This window comes from Ovis aries, chromosome 3 (assembly GCF_016772045.2).
Source record: "Ovis aries strain OAR_USU_Benz2616 breed Rambouillet chromosome 3, ARS-UI_Ramb_v3.0, whole genome shotgun sequence".
NCBI classification, from domain to species: Eukaryota; Metazoa; Chordata; class Mammalia; order Artiodactyla; family Bovidae; genus Ovis; species Ovis aries.
Genome location: NC_056056.1, coordinates 135,565,388 through 135,581,073, shown reverse-complemented (window position 1 = coordinate 135,581,073; position 15,686 = coordinate 135,565,388). Strand labels below are relative to the sequence as shown.

General features: G+C 38.7%; 1 protein-coding gene across 5 annotated transcripts in view; it reads left to right on the top strand.

Annotated features, from left to right (window-relative positions):
* ATF1 (activating transcription factor 1) overlaps positions 1-15,686 on the top strand; it is a 61,722-nt gene that overhangs the window by 6,643 nt on the left and 39,393 nt on the right. For all 5 annotated transcript variants that reach the window (XM_060412607.1, XM_060412606.1, XM_012174289.4 and 2 more), the window contains exon 2: positions 1,341-1,439. In XM_060412607.1, the coding sequence (XP_060268590.1) occupies positions 1,347-1,439 (93 nt within the window). In that variant the 5' untranslated portion in view covers positions 1,341-1,346. The remainder of the gene's footprint in view (positions 1-1,340; positions 1,440-15,686) is intronic.

Sequence of the window (15,686 nt, the reverse complement as noted above, 5' to 3'; positions counted from 1 at the left end):
ACATCTCTGTAAGACCCTGCTTTCAATTCTTTGGATAGAGGCACAAATACGGGATTGCTGGATCATATAGTAATTCTGTCTTTAATTTTTTTAGTTACTACCATGTTGTTCTTCCTAGTGATTGCACCGGTCTACACTCCCAACTATAGTGCACAAATGTTCAGTTTCCCCACATCCTTGCTAACCCTTATTTTCTGGTTTTTAATAAATATTAGCCATCATAATGGATGTGAGGTGGTATCTTATTGTAGTTTTGATTTGCATTTCTCTGATACTTAATGAAATTGAGTATCTTTTCATTTTTTGCTGGCCAGCCTTTTCTCTTTTTATGTCTTTCCACATAATTATAAAAACCTTAAATTCTGCCTAAAACTTCTACCAGTCTCTAAGTAGTTCTACTTGATATATTCCATCTCTCATAACCCACTTATTCTCATTCTTATCCAGCCTACATGTCCTGCAGTTGATTAGATCATCTAGATCTTTAGAAAGTCTTTAGGTATGACTTCATTCATTTATTCTATTCAACCTTTGCTCAATAAATTGTCTATATTAAACTATGTATCCAATTAGAAACTGTTCCCTAGACTGCAGAAAAGAATGCTTGTGTCCCTGCATATCATACCTTTTTAAAAAAATTTTATCTAATATTTATTTTTGGCTGTACTGAGTCTTGCTATTGCATGTAGGCTTTCTCTCTTGCTGACAGGTGTGTGTGGGGGGGTGGTGTGGGGGCGGTGCTGCTTTTCGTTGTGGTGCACAGGCTTCTTGCAGTGGCTTCTTGTTGCAGAGCGGAGCCCGGGCTCAGTAGTTGTGGCACACAGGCTTAGTTGCTCCATGGCACGTGGAATCTTCCTAGACCGTGTCCTCTGCATTGGCAGGCGGATTCTTAATCACGGGACCTCCAGGGAAGTCCTGTCATACTTCTTGAGTGGGGTAGCATTTGAAAATGTAGTCATAATAATTTGTTTTTATACCATTTATTAAATTTAAACATGATCGTATGAATCAAAACTCAAAAAAAAAATTAAAAGAATATGCAAGGAAAATCTCTATTGTCTTTCTATACCATAGCTACCAATTCTCTTCCATGGAGGCAACCAAGTTATATTCTGTAGCACTTTTTATTTGCCATTTTAAAAGATTTTATCATTAGGTCACTATACACCCAAGAGCAGAGGTATAGGAATATGAGTCTGGATAAACTGAACTAAGCCTTTAGTATGGAAAAGCTCTGTTTTGTTCTTCTGAAAAAGTATGCATGTTAAGAGAAATGTCGTAAGATTGCTTGAAAATGAAGTTAGAAAGCATCTTTTAACTGACTTTTTTTCTCCTCACAGTTGATTATGGAAGATTCTCACAAGAGTAACACTTCAGAGACAGCACCTCAGTCTGGTTCAACAGTTCAGGCAGCTCATATTTCTCATATTGCTCAACAGGTAAGGCAGGCACCAGCCAAAATATTGAGCCAGTTAGCAGTGTTTGTTATTGCAGATGAATCTGTTGTTTGAAGTCAATAATTACTAACATTCAAAAAAATAAGCAATAGAGAAAAACTAAAATGTTGAAATGTGTGGAAGGGAGGAAATATGTTGTCAAGATGATTCAGTTTTATTATCTTTTCTACAAAATATACTTAGTGTTGTTTTAATATGTATATACTTCTCAGAACTTGAGGAGATATTGAAAGATTTCATTTTATGTGGTACATGATTAGTTTTGTTTTTTTTTTCCCCAGACTAATTTTGTTGCTACTTAAGACAAGTGAAAAATTATTTGGTTCTTTAGGCTAACTTGAAATAGAGAATAATAGTTTCAGGACTCAAACCATCTTCAGTTCAGTATATGTATTATGGATATATAGAAAATATTTTTGCTTAACTTGAAAACAGGTATATTCATTTGATAATTTAAATTGACAGACATTTACATTGCAGAACTGATGTGTTTTTTGTTTTAATTTTTAAGTTAAAAAACTTTTTTTTTGGCTACATGGTAGGCAGGATCCTTAGTTCCTTGATCACAGGTTGAACCAGTGCCCCGTGCAGTGGAAGCACAGAGTTTTAACCACTGATCTATCTGCCAGAGAAGTCCCAAGAATTAATGATATTTTTAAAATTAGTTTATTCATTTTTGATTGTGTTGGGTCTTCGCTGCTGCCTGGGCTTTTCTGTAGTTGTGGAGATTTAGGGACCACTTAGGTTGTGGTACATGAGGTTCTTATTGCAGCGGTTTCTCTTGTTGCAGAGCACAGGCTCTAGGGCGTGCAGGCTTCAGTAGTTACGGCTCATGGGCTCCGTAGTTGCAGCTGGTGGGCTCTAGAGCTCTGGCTTCAGTAATTGTGGTTCACAGGCTTAGTTGCCCCATGGTATATGGGATCTTCCCAGACCAGGAATTGAACCTGTGTCCTCTGCACTGGCACACAGATTCTTATCCACTGTATTTTTTAAATTTCAAATTGTCTGATCCATGCATCTTCCTTCATATACCTCCACCAAAACAACATGTGGCATATATTTAATGTAGCAGCAGATAAAGAGAATTCAGCTATTTTCTATTAACTCAAACGTTAAGGAGATATGCAGAAATGTAAAACAATGTCATTTCTCTCACTAACCTTGGGGGGAGATATTTAGTTTTATTAATTAAAATATTATGTTAATATGTAGTGGATTTATGATTGTTATTTTAAAATGAACTATCAGATATTTTTAAAATTTCATTTAAATCTTAAATGTAAGTATTAGATTAAAAGCTGACTTAAACGAAAGTTCCCCAATAATTTTTCAGAGTATAAAAGAGATGAAAAAGTGGGAAAACTAAGCATCTAAAGGATTACTCCTTCAAGCTTGATTTATTCTTCTCTGTTATTTGGCTGTATCTGTGAAGAATAACAGTATTGTCTCCATGTAGGGCTAGAAAAACAGTGATAGAGTCTTTCAGTTACCTTTCTGTTAGTAGAGCCTGTCACAAATGTTTTAATTCAGTTCACTTACTTACACATTTCAGTAATTTTGGTTAGATGTGAATGTTTTCCAAGTTTCCTTAGAAGCGCATTTACAGAGATAGAATAAGTACACTTGTAGATGATGAATAGTTTTATAGTGATTTTTAAAAATAATGTCACTGACTTTGTATCCAGATCCTTGTTGATTGACTGCTTTACTAGACTCTAAATTCTGTAGGGAAAAAGTATCTAATACAGTAATTATTCAGTAATTCACTATAAGGAGGGAATATAGCAGGGAACAAAAGTTTCAGTTCTCATGGAACATATATTCTAGTATTGGAGAAAATAAAACATATTAGTTGGTACTATGTGCTGTGAGGCTGATAGAGCAGGATAGGAGGGATAGGGGATTGTTCATGGGGATGGGGACTTGCCGTCTGATATAAGCTGGTCAGAGAAGTCCTGTCTGTGGACATGTCTCTTTACTTATATGGACCAACAGCTGTAAACTCGGAGACTGAACTGCATGGGGCATGGTTACGGGATAGCAGGGCAGCCACTGCGGTGGGAGAGGCGGGTGACACGGGGAGGCGGAGAGGCTGGGCTGGGAGGGGAGCTGCCGCTGATGTAGGCCTTGTTACTACTGTAAGAGTTCTGCCTTTTAGTCTCGGTAAGATGAGGAACCTTTGGAGTGGGGTGAGTAAAGTAATCTGACTGATATTTTGATAGAATCATTCTGTCTGCTTTGTGGAGTGGAAGTAGGAAAACCAGTTAGGAGGCTGTTAAAGACGCTAAACGTGCATGAAAGACAGCTGTGGCTCAGACTAAGGTGGGAGCAGTGGTGGTGGTGAAATAAAGGTAGACTGTGGGTGCAATTTGATTGTGAAGCCAACAGTGTTTGCTTTGGGATTGGATGTGGGTTTAGAGGAAAAAGGAGTTAAGATTGACTCTCCAATTTTTGACTTGAATAACTGTAATAATGGAGTTGCCATTTATTGAGATGGACAACACTGGAACTTTTTTCTTTCTTTTTGGGGAGATGTTGCAGGAATTTGGCTTTTGGGCATGTTAAGTTTATGGTACTATCTGTATTAGTTTTCTGTGTTGCAAAACAAATCACTACAAATATAGTGGCTTAAAACAACACGTATTGATTATCTCATAATTTCTGTAGGGTCAGGCACTTCTTAGTTGGGTTCTCTGCTTCACAGTTTCACAAGCTGCATCAAGATGTTGGCTAGGGCTGCGTTTTTATCTGGAGACTAGGATCGAGAAGAATTCACTTCCAAGCTCACTCAGTTTGTTGGCAGGATTCATTTTGTTGCATCTGTAGGACTGAGAACTTCTGTTTTGACTGGAGTCCACCTTCAGCTCTTAGAGGTCACCTACAGTTTGCAACTCACAGCATGGCAGCTTGCTTCTTTAAGTTCAGCAAGAGAATTAGAATGAGTCAGCTGACAAGACAGGGCCTTATATAACATAATGAGGGATGAAAACCTATTCCTTTCCCATAAAACGTGACATAATCACAGGAATGGCATTCCACCATCTTTGCCTTATTCTGTTGGCTTGAAGCAAGCTACAGATCCCTCTAACACTCACACAAAGGCATATACACCAGAATGTGGAGACCATGGGGGCCACCTTCGAATCTGTCTGGCAAATCATACAAGTAGACTTGTCCAGCAGGTAGTTGGATATATATGGTCTGGAGTCCAGAAGAGAGGTCCAGACTAGAAATATAAATTTAGAAGTTCTAGATGTATAGGTAATATTTGAACTCATGGAGTGATTTCTGGCTTCCTTTTAGGATGTAGAAAACTGGAAAGCATATTGCTCCCACTGTGAAACAAGAATAAGCTATTATGTATAAAAAATCATAACTTCTCTCAATGCATTAGAAGTGGGATGTGGGCATGGCTCACCTGTAGCAGAGCACAGGAAGGAAGTAGGACTTTCCTACGGGGTGGGGGGGAATAGAATTTAGCTAAATTTCTAATGAATTGCCAGAGTCCTGCTTTTCTCCAAGGACCTCCAAGAGTTGCTTATGAGAAAGATTAGGAAGCAAGGGATATAGAGAATGCCTCTCTAGGTGGTACAGGCCTGCCTAGACCCTTCATCTTTGTGGAAAAAAGCTTTAAGCAACTTGGGGAAGGGAATAAACCCAAATTTTCCATTATGGGTGGGAGAAGTGAAAAGAAAAAGAAAATCCATAAACCCTGAGGGAAGGGCAGAAAACTTTCCCAGGTTCAGATCATTAGTTTGCCTACTACTGGGAGAAAGCCTCACTTCCTGAGACTGACTTGTTCAGTCACTAGGTTATGTCTGACTCTGCAACCCCATGGACTGCAGCACACCAGAACCAGACATCACTGTCCTTCACTGTCTCCCAGAGCTTACTCAAATTCACGTCCATCACATCGGTGATGCCATCCAACCATCTCATTCTCTGTCGTCCCCTTCTCCTCCTGCCCTCAATCTTTCCCAGCATCAGGGTCTTTTCCAATAAGTTGGCTCTTGGCATCAGGTGGCCAAAGGATTGGAGTTTCAGCATCAGTCCTTCCAGTGAATATTCAGAATTTCCTTTAGGATTGACTCCTTTAGTTTGATCTCATTGCTGTTCAGGGGACTCTCAAGATCTTCTCCAGAATCACAATTCAAAAGCATCAATGCTTTGATGCTCAGCCTTCTTTATAGTCCAGCTTTCATATCTGTGCGCGACTACTGGAGAAACCACAGCTTTGACTATATGGACCTTTGTCTGCAGTGTGATGTCTGGTTTTCAATACGCTGGCTAGGTTTGTCATAGCTTTTCTTCCAAGGAGCAGGTATCTTAATTTCATGGCTGCAGTCACCGTCCACAGTAGGTTTTGGAGCCCAAGAAAATAAAATTTGTCACTGTTTCCACTTTCCCCAACGTCTATTTGCTATGCAGTGATGGGACTGGATGGCATGATCTTAGTTTTTTGAATGTTGAGTTTTAAGCCAGCTTTTTCACTCTCACTTTCATCAAGAGGCTCTTTAGTTCCTCTTCGCTTTCTGCCATTAGAGTGGTATCATCTGCATATCTGAGGTTTTTGATATTTCTCCTGGCAATCTTGATTCCAGCTTGTGCTGTATCCAGCCTGGCATTTCGAATGATGTATTCTGCATATAAGTTAAATAAGCAGGGTGACAAGTATACAACCTTCACGTACTCCTTTTCCAGTTTTGAACAGGTCAGTTGAGACTAGGCCAGGATAAAAGAACTTCCCCATCTGCCCCCATTCCTCCAAGCATGTAAAGCAATAGCAGTCTATCCCCTGCCCTTGGGGAGTGCTAAGAGTTTAGAGAGACACTGGGTCAGGTATACAGAGAAAGCCTAAGGCTGAGGGTGGAGCAAGAACGTTAAGAAAAACCCTCTGGCAAACCAGACCCCACCCTAAGCAGAAGGTCACAGCAGAGGAATTTGGAGCTGGTAGGGCACTTAAAGGGAAGCCAGTGTCTCAGAGGTTAAGAATCCACCTGCGGTGCAGGAGCCACAAGAGATACCGATTTGATCCCTGGGTCTGGAAGATTATTTGGAGAAGGAAATGGCAACCCACTCCAGTATTCTTGTGTGGAAAATCCTGTGGACAGAGGAGCCTGGTGGGCTACAGTCCAGAGGGTCTCAAAGAGTTGGACAGGACTGAGCGACTAAACACAGGAAGTGTATTTAAGGTAATCGTAACAGAACCCAAGCTCCTGAATGGGGGTTTCAACTCCTGAATGGATTGACTCATCCCCGCCCCCATTGCCTCCACTAAAAGCGTAGTAAAAAGTAGTGTGCCTATTTTTAGGCATAAATACTGTTTCCTCAGCCTCTACTCTCCTTGCACATGATGTCCTTACACGTGAAGCACATACAAAAAAGCAAAAAAAAAAAACCCAAAACACCCACTGTCAGAAGTAGACTCAGGGTGACTCAGTTGTTAGAAATATCAGATAGTGCATTTAAAATAACAATAATATATTTGAGGTTCTAGTAGAAAAGGTGGAGAACATGTATGAACAAGTGGTAAATTTCAGCAGAGGAACAGAAACTATGCAAGAGTCAAATGGAAATGCTAGAAATAAAAATTGTGACATAGATGGAAGTATGTTTTAGGGTTTATTCATACACCTGACACAATTGAGGAAAGAATCCATGAACTTGAAAATAGACCAACAGAAACTATCCAAAGAGAAAAAGGGAAAAGGAAAACAGAGCACCTGAGATTTGTGCCACAATATCTTGAGATTACTGGGGTTGAGTGTAGTCAGAGATGAAGTCAGTGGGTTTGATTCTGGGACTCCCAACGTTTGGGGTTTGGGGAGATTGAAAAGGGATGGCTGAAGTGGTAAAAAAAAAAACAAAACGAGAGAGATTAGGATTTTGGAAATTAAGAATGAGGTGACGGTCAGCTATGTAAATTGCTGCTGGTAGGTCGGATGAGGAGTAACAATAACTATTAATGTAGTTGATTTTCACTTTTCAAGGATTCTGTATTTGCAGATTTACCTAGTTAGTAAAATTTGTTTGTAACCCCCAAATCAGTATGTACTTTTATGGTCATTAGTGGACATGTATATTGTAGTGAAAAATGAGTCACTTTCTCAGTTGAGGCTGAATAATGGCAGTACTTTGTATTTTGTTAGCTCTCATACTATAAACTATTCTCTTTGTGGTCTAGTTATTGCCGTATTTTTCACATTACTGTGCTTTTTGTTGGTGATTTTGCTGTTTAAAATGGGTTCTAAGCCTAGACCTTAAGTGTTAAGTGCAAGAAAGTTATGATGTACCTTGTATAGAAAATAAATGTGTTCGATAAGTGTCATTCAGGTATGATTTGTAGTGCTGTTGACTGTAAGTTTGGTGTTAATACTGTGTTCCAGACTGCTACAGTAAAGCTGATATTGCAATAAAGCCCAAGTCACACAAAGTTTTTGGTGTCCCAGTACATTTAAAAGTTATGTTTATAGTGTATTGTAGTCCGTTAAAATGTGCCTTAGCATTCTGTTTAAATAGTGAACATAATTAAAAATACTTCACTGTGGGAATTCCTTGGTGATCCAGTGCTTTTAGGTAGGTAGATTGGGAATGTTAAGTAGGTAGATTGGGGATGAGCTATTCTGAAAGTTTTCTTTTGATATATTGTTTTTCAGTCAAATAAAACATTTTGAGAACATAGGTAGACTAGGGATATGCAATAGAATTGTTGGAAAGCATTAACAGTCCACTTGAGGTTAGTGATCATGAACTTAAAGTGAGACAATTAAGTTCAGCTTGTTTTTTTCTCCAGTTGGATTCAGATACTTGTATACCAGCTACAGGCGTAGAGTATGTGAGTTAGCAGGTTGCTGTTTAGTGCAGAGACTATAGCAAAGCAAGAAAAGACAAGGACATAGGTGAATGTGACACGGTGATAGTTATGCTGGACCTTGAAATTTAAGCTGTGTAAAGAAGAAGTGGGGACTTGATGGGGTTGAAAGCAGGGAAAAGATAGTAGATGCAATGGATTATAGGTTTCTGTGGAGTCCAAGGATTGCCGAGATTCCAGATAGTAGAGTTAATGAAGGCAGAAAGCAAAGAAGAATTAAAGAGCCTCTTGATGAAAGTGGAAGAGGAGAGTGAAAAAGTTGGCTTAAAGCTCAACATTCAGAAAACTAAGATCATGGCATCTGGTCCCATCACTTCATGGCAAATAGGTGGGGAAACGATGGAAACAATGAGAAACTTTATTTTGGGGGGCTCCAAAATCACTGCAGATGGTGACTGCAGCCATGAAATTAAAAGATACTTGCTCCTTCAAAGGAAAGTTATGAGCAACCTAAACAGCATATTAAAAAGCAGAGACATTACCAACAAAGGACTGTCTAGTCAAAGCTATGGTTTTTCCAGTAGTCGTGTATGGATTTAAGAGTTGGACTACAAAGAAAGTTGAGTGTCGAAGAATTAATGCTTTTGAATTGTGGTGTTGGAAAAGACGCTTGAGAGTCCCTTGGACAGCAAGGAGATCCAACCAATCCTTACTAAAGGAGATCAGCTGTGAATATTCATTGGAAGGACTGATGCTGAAACTAAAACTCCAATACTTTGGCCACCTGATGCGAAGAACTGACTCATTGGAAAAGACCCTGATGCTGGGAACGATTGAAGGCAGGAGGAGAAGGGGCCGACAGAGGATGAGATGGCTGGATGGCATCACTGCCTCAGTGGACATGAGTTTGAGTAAGCTCTAGGAGTTGGTGATGGACAGGGAGGCCTGTGTCCTGGAGTCCATGGAGTCGCAAAGAGTCGGATACGACTCAGCGACTGAACTGAACTGATGAGGAGAGAGGTGGTGTTCTCCAGAGGAGAACAGAGGTTCATTTATGGCAAAAAGGTGAAGGGGAAGGGCTCAGTACTTGATGCATTTCATTTAATTACAAAATATACATAGGTTGAGACGCAGCCTTGTTTAAGACCTGGTTTGAATCCTGGTTTTATCATTTAGTGACTGGAATATTAGCTTGAGCCAACTTACTTAGACGTGATATTCAGCACCTGGAAATTAAGGCATCATATGTGGTGATTTCTAAGGTCTTTTTCAGCTCATAGATTTCAGTAATTCTCATGCTGTAGAGAATTCTCATACTGTAGAGAAACTTGTGTGCTTTAACCATGTGTGAATGGGGAAACAATGACAGTAGCAACAGCTAACGTGTATTCTAAATATGTTTTAACACCTTCAAACCTCTTAGCAACCTATTGTGGTTTTTTAATCCCCATTTTAGAGGTTCTTACAACTACTAAGGTTAGAGATATAATTTGAATTCCAGCAGTTGACTTCCCACACAGCTTGGGTTTCCTGGGTAGCAGACAGTGCAATGGACATTAGCAGGCAGGAAGTTTATTAGGAAGACTTTTGGGATTACCACCTGTGGAAGGGAAAGAAAGAAGTAGAAGGAAGCAGGATTGGGCAGAGGGAAAAGTTGGACTTTGATTCAGTCTCACTGAGGACCTCAGTGGGGATCTTTGAAGCTCAGATTGCTCTTCAGAATTGGGGTAAGGAACCAGCCAGGCTTTTTATTCATGCATGCACCAGGTATTCTGTCTTGACTGATCTGGGAAGGGGTATGTGTGACCTGAGGCAAGGTGACTAATCAGCCAGGGTATTTCCAAAGAGGGCTGAGCACTGTCAGCAGCTGTCCTCCAGTAGCTGGGGAGGAAGTCTCTTACCAGAGAAAGGGGATCTGGCTGTTGTATCATGGTATCTGTTACAACTGCAGACTTTATAATCATCACAGTTGTTTGTTGGCTCCAGGCAATGGATGAGGATAAATGAGGCTAATTTAAGAAATTCCAAATAAGCTTGACTCCAGAACACTTTTAAAACTGATTGATTTTCATTCCATTCATATTTTTGACATGAGAACTTGACCCAAGGGGGGATAAGCTAAGAGTGTGTGTTTACACGTGCACATCAGTGTTTTTGGTAATCCTTTCTTACCTAGAGGTTCTCTGTTTAATGTCTTGGATGTTCTCGGTCATCTGGATTTTACTTTTCAGGAAAGAAAGATTCTTTTATAGAGGGTTAAAAATCTAAGTTTATTTACGTGTTTCCAGTATGGATGGTATGGGGACTAGAAGGATAACTTCCCTTTTTCATTTGTATAATAGGGTCATTCACAGAGCTGAAAGTTTTAAATTTTGATTAGGTCCAGTTTGTAAATTTTTCCTTTTATGGACTGTGCTGACTTTATCTAAGAACTCTTTGCTTAGTCCTAAATTTCAAAGACTTTTCCCCCATTTTCTCCTAAAGTTTTATAGTATTATATTTCACATTTAAGTCCATGATTGATTTTAAGATAATTTTTGTATAGATTTGAGGGATTTTGTTTTCTGCTTGCCTGTGTATGTACAGTTGCTATAGCACTGTTTGTTGAAAAGAGTACCCTCCTCCATTGAATTGCTTTTGCCCTTTTATCCAAAATAATTTTGGGATATTTGTCTGCTTCTGAGTTCACTGTTGCATTCCATTGATCTATATGGCTGGCTGGCTGTCAGTGCCTCACTGTCTTATGTACCATGTGTAGGAAGCCTTAACACTGGGAAGATGATTCCTCCCATTTTATTCTTTTTCAAAATTGTTTTGGCTATTTTAGGTCCTTTTCCTTACAAATTTTACAAGAAGCTTGTCTGTGTCTATGAACATGTAGATCAGTTGGGGAGAACTGACATCCTATTCCCACATCTGTTTTGTTAGTCTTATAGCTAAGTATTTTATTTTCCTTGGGGCAGTTGTAAATAATATTGCATATTTTCTTTAGAGCTATTGTAGGTGATATTGTATTATTTTAGATTTCAGTTATTGTAAGGACATAGAAGTACAGTTGATTTTGGTTATTGATCTTGAGTCTTGCAACATTGCTGAACACACTTATTCTAGGAGGGATGATTTTGGTGTTTTCATTTGTTTTTAATATTCCTTAGGATTTTGTATGTTTAGTAGTGTCAGCTGCAAATAGAGTTGGTTTTATTTCTTGTTTTCCAATCTGTATGCATTTTGTTTCTTTTTCTTGTGTTATTGTAATGGCTAGAGCTTCCAGAATTTTCTTGAATAGAGTGATGAAATGGACATCCTTTCTTTTCCCAGTTTCAAAGGGAAAACATTCATTTTTTTATCATTAAATCTGACATTAGCTGTGTAAGTTTTTATAGATCTTGTTTGTGAGTTTGAGGAGGTTCCCTTCTAAGTTTTTTGAGATTATTTTTTTCCCCATGAAATGATACTAAATCTGTCAGATGCTTCAGATGCTTTTTCTCTATCAGATAGTGTGATCAGATGATTTTACAACTGGAAGTTCGTACCTCTTTATCTCCTTCACTTATTTCCCCCAACCTTCATTCCCTTTCTTTCTGGAAAATCTGTTCTCTGTATATGTAAGTCTGTATCTTTTGTTTGTTCATTTAAAAAAAGTAGATTCCATATATAAGTAAAACTATATAGGGTTTGTTTTTCTCTGTCCCACTCATTTTACATAGCATAATACTCTCTAGATACATCCGGTTCAGTTCAATTGCTCAGTCGTGACTGACTCTTGGTGACCGCATGGACTGCAGCACGTCAGGCTTCTCTGTCCATCACCAACTCCCGGAGCTTACTCAAACTCATGTCCATCGAGTCAGTGATACTGTGCAACCATCTCATCCTCTGTCATCCCCTTTTCCTGCCTTCAATCTTTCCCAGCATCAGGGTCTTTTCCATGTTGTTGCAGATCACAAGATTTCCTTCTTTTTTATGGCTGAGTAATATTCCACTGTTCATCATCTTTATCCATTCATTTATTGAAGGACACTTAGGTTGCTTCCATATCTTGGCTATTGTAAATAATGCTGCCATCAACATAGAGGTGCGTATCTTTTAATTTCCTTTTGGACTGTGCTGGGTCTTTGTTGCTGTGCTCTGGTTTTCTCTAGCGGTGGTGAGTGGGGGCTACTCTTCGTTGCGGTACATGAGCTTCTCATTGCAGTGGCTTTTCTTGTTGTGGAGCATGGGCTCTAGAGCGCTTAGGCTTTGGTGGTTGTGGCCCATGGGCTTAGTTGCCCTGCAGAATCTCCCCCACCAGTGATCGAAGCTGTGTCCCCTGCAGTGGCAGGTGGATTCTTAACCACGGGGCCACCAGGGAAGTACACATATATCTTTTTGAACTAGTGTTTTGGTTTGTTTGGTAAATACCCAGAAGTGGAATTGCTGGGTCCTATGGTAGTTCTAGTTTTAATTTTTTGAGGAATCACTGTCCTGCTTTCCATTGTGTTTGGACCAATTTACATTCTCAAGAGTGCATGAAGAGTTCCCTTTTCCTCACATCCTTGCCAACATTCATTTATTGTTATTTGTCTTTTTGATGATAGCCATTCTGACAGATGTGAGGTGATATCTCATTGTGGTTTTGGTTTGCATTTCCCTAGAGATAAGTGACATTGAGCATCTTTTCCTGTGTCTGTTGGCCATGTGTATGTCTTTTTTAGAAAAATGTCTATTCTGGTCTTATGCCTATTTTAACATTTAGATTGTTTGGGGTGTTGTGGTTTTGTGTTGTTTGAGTTCTTTTTGTATTTTGGATATTAACCTATTATTGGATATATCATTTGCAAATATTTCCTCCCATTTAGTAGGTTGCCTTTTTTGTTGTTGAGATTATCCTTCACTGTGCTAAAAGTATTTAAGCTTGATGTAGTACCATTTGTTTATTTTTGCTTTTGTTGCCCTTGTCTGAGGAAACAAATCCAGAAAAATGTTACTAAGACCAGTGTCCAACTTCTACTGTCTCTTTCCCTGTAGAAGTTTTATGGTTTTAGATCTTGCACTTAAGTCTAATCTTTTTTTAAAAATTTTATATGTGTATAAGAAACTGGTTCACTTGTATTCTTTAATTTTGAAAGCAGATTATGAGTTATGAACAGCTCAGATTTTCTCATCATCTACCCATTCATTTTGCACAGTGTAAAATAAGATTTTGTTCTAAGGGGATGACTCTTAGCTTCAGAAAGTATTAGAAAATGTATAAAGAGTAGCTAATTTCTTCAGTGGGATGTGAGAGTAGATATAAGTTACAAATATGCTAACGTAAAATTTTACCTATAGTAGATGTGTTAGGATAATTTAGATACATCATTTTATCATAACAACTGTCTATAGTGTTAATACTCTGGACTTGGCCTATAGAACTGTTGGATTACAGTCCAAAATTATATAAAGTAATATGACTGAACTAATAGACCAAAGGTTCATAATTTCAGTTAATCAGTATATATGGAGGGACTTTAACATGAGAAGTCTCACTTAACAGTCTATGGTAAGAAATTAATGTTCCCCAGAATAGAACATTCTATCAGAACAAAACGTTCTGATTTATATCTGAAGTATAGTAGTAGCAAAAGAGTTACTGTAATATGTCCAAATGTTGTAAACCCAAGAGGTCTTGAGTATATGTGAGCTTTTTCAAAGGAAATAATGAGTACACACAGTAGCATTTCCTGTTGATGAAAAGAGGTTTTTGTAGTAAGAGGACTAAGAGCAACAGTTACAGCTTAGAAGAAAACTCAGTACATTATATCATACACAACTATTCAGAAGAACCATGACCAGCAAGTTTCTGTCCTTGGGGTTATTAAGACTCCAACTTTGTTGAATTCCTTAAAAAAAAAAAAAAAAAAATACTGAGTTTCAGAGAATTCCCTGGTGATTCAGTGGTTAGGACGCCTTGCTTCCACTGTCAGGGGCACAGGTTCAGTCCCTGGTCAGGAAACTAAGATACAGCATTTTTGCCTGTGTAGTACAGACAAAAAAAACAAAAACAAAACTGAGTTTGTATTTCCAAACTTTGATGTTGAGTGTATTTTGCTAAGTAATTATATAATTTGGAGTACCCTTTTTTTTTTGGTAGCTATGTGTTTTGGCTTGTGAGATCTTAGTTCCCCAATCAGGGATTGAACCCAGGCCTTGGCAGTGAAAGTGTTGAATCCTAATCATTAGACCACCAGGGAATTACCTGTTTTTCTCTTGAGAAGCAATTCTGTGGTTTCTTGATATATCTTCTAATGAAGTAATAGAATGCGATTTCGGTCACAAAATTAATAATTCAGAAACTAATTTGCAGTAAACTTTGCTATCACATAATCCATGGTAAGCTTTTAAAAATGTTTAGTATGCTTTTGAAAAGAAAGTATATTCTGCATTTGTATGCAGAGTTCTATATTTATTAGGTCAGCTTAGGTTGTGTTGTTAAACCTTGTATGGCTTTATCACTTTTTGTCTGTTCTTTGATTTGAGAGCATTGCATTTAATCTTCCATTGTAGTTGTGTCCTGTGATTGCAAGTGTGTTATGAGGCTGTTAATAAATGAATATAGATTTTAAAACTGTATATTCCTGGAGAATTATCCGTTTTTTGTCTTTATTTCTAAAACTACCTTTTACCTTAAAGTCTAGTTTGATATAAATTTAAGTTTAGTATCTTAATGGCAATCTTTTTTCCTGCATCTCTACTTTCAGTCTTTCTGTGTCTTTAAGTTAGGTTTTAGGTATATCTCTTGTTAATGCTATATAACTGAATTTAAAAAAGATCTACTCTACTAGACTTTTTCCCCCTCAGTTTTTAGGTATTGTAAATTATGCTTAATGAACACACTTGTACATGTCTGTGCTACACATGAGTTGTTATGCAGATATTTAGTTATACTCAGTTCAATTCTGTTCAGTCGCTCAGTCGTGTCCAACTCTTTGTGACCCCATGAATCGCAGCACGCCAGGCCTCCCTGTCCATCACCAACTCCTGGAGTTCACGCAGACTCACGTCCATCGAGTCCGTGATGCCATCCAGCCATCTCATCCTCTGTCGTCCCCTTCTCCTACTGCCCCCAATCCCTCCCAGCATCAGAGTCTTTTCTAACGGGTCAACTCTTCGCATGAGGTGGCCAAAGTATTGGAGTTTCAGCTTTAGCATCAGTCCTTCCAGTGAACACCCAGGACTGATCTCCTTTTGGATGGACTGGTTGGATCTCCCTGCAGTCCAAGGGACTCTCAAGAGTCTTCTCCAACACCACAGTTCAAAAGCATCAATTCTTCAGCACTCAGCCTTCTTCACAGTCCAACTCTCACATCCATACATGACCACTGGAAAAACCATAGCCTTGACTAGATGGACCTTAGTTGGCAAAGTAATGTCTCTGCTTTTGAATATGCTATCTAGGT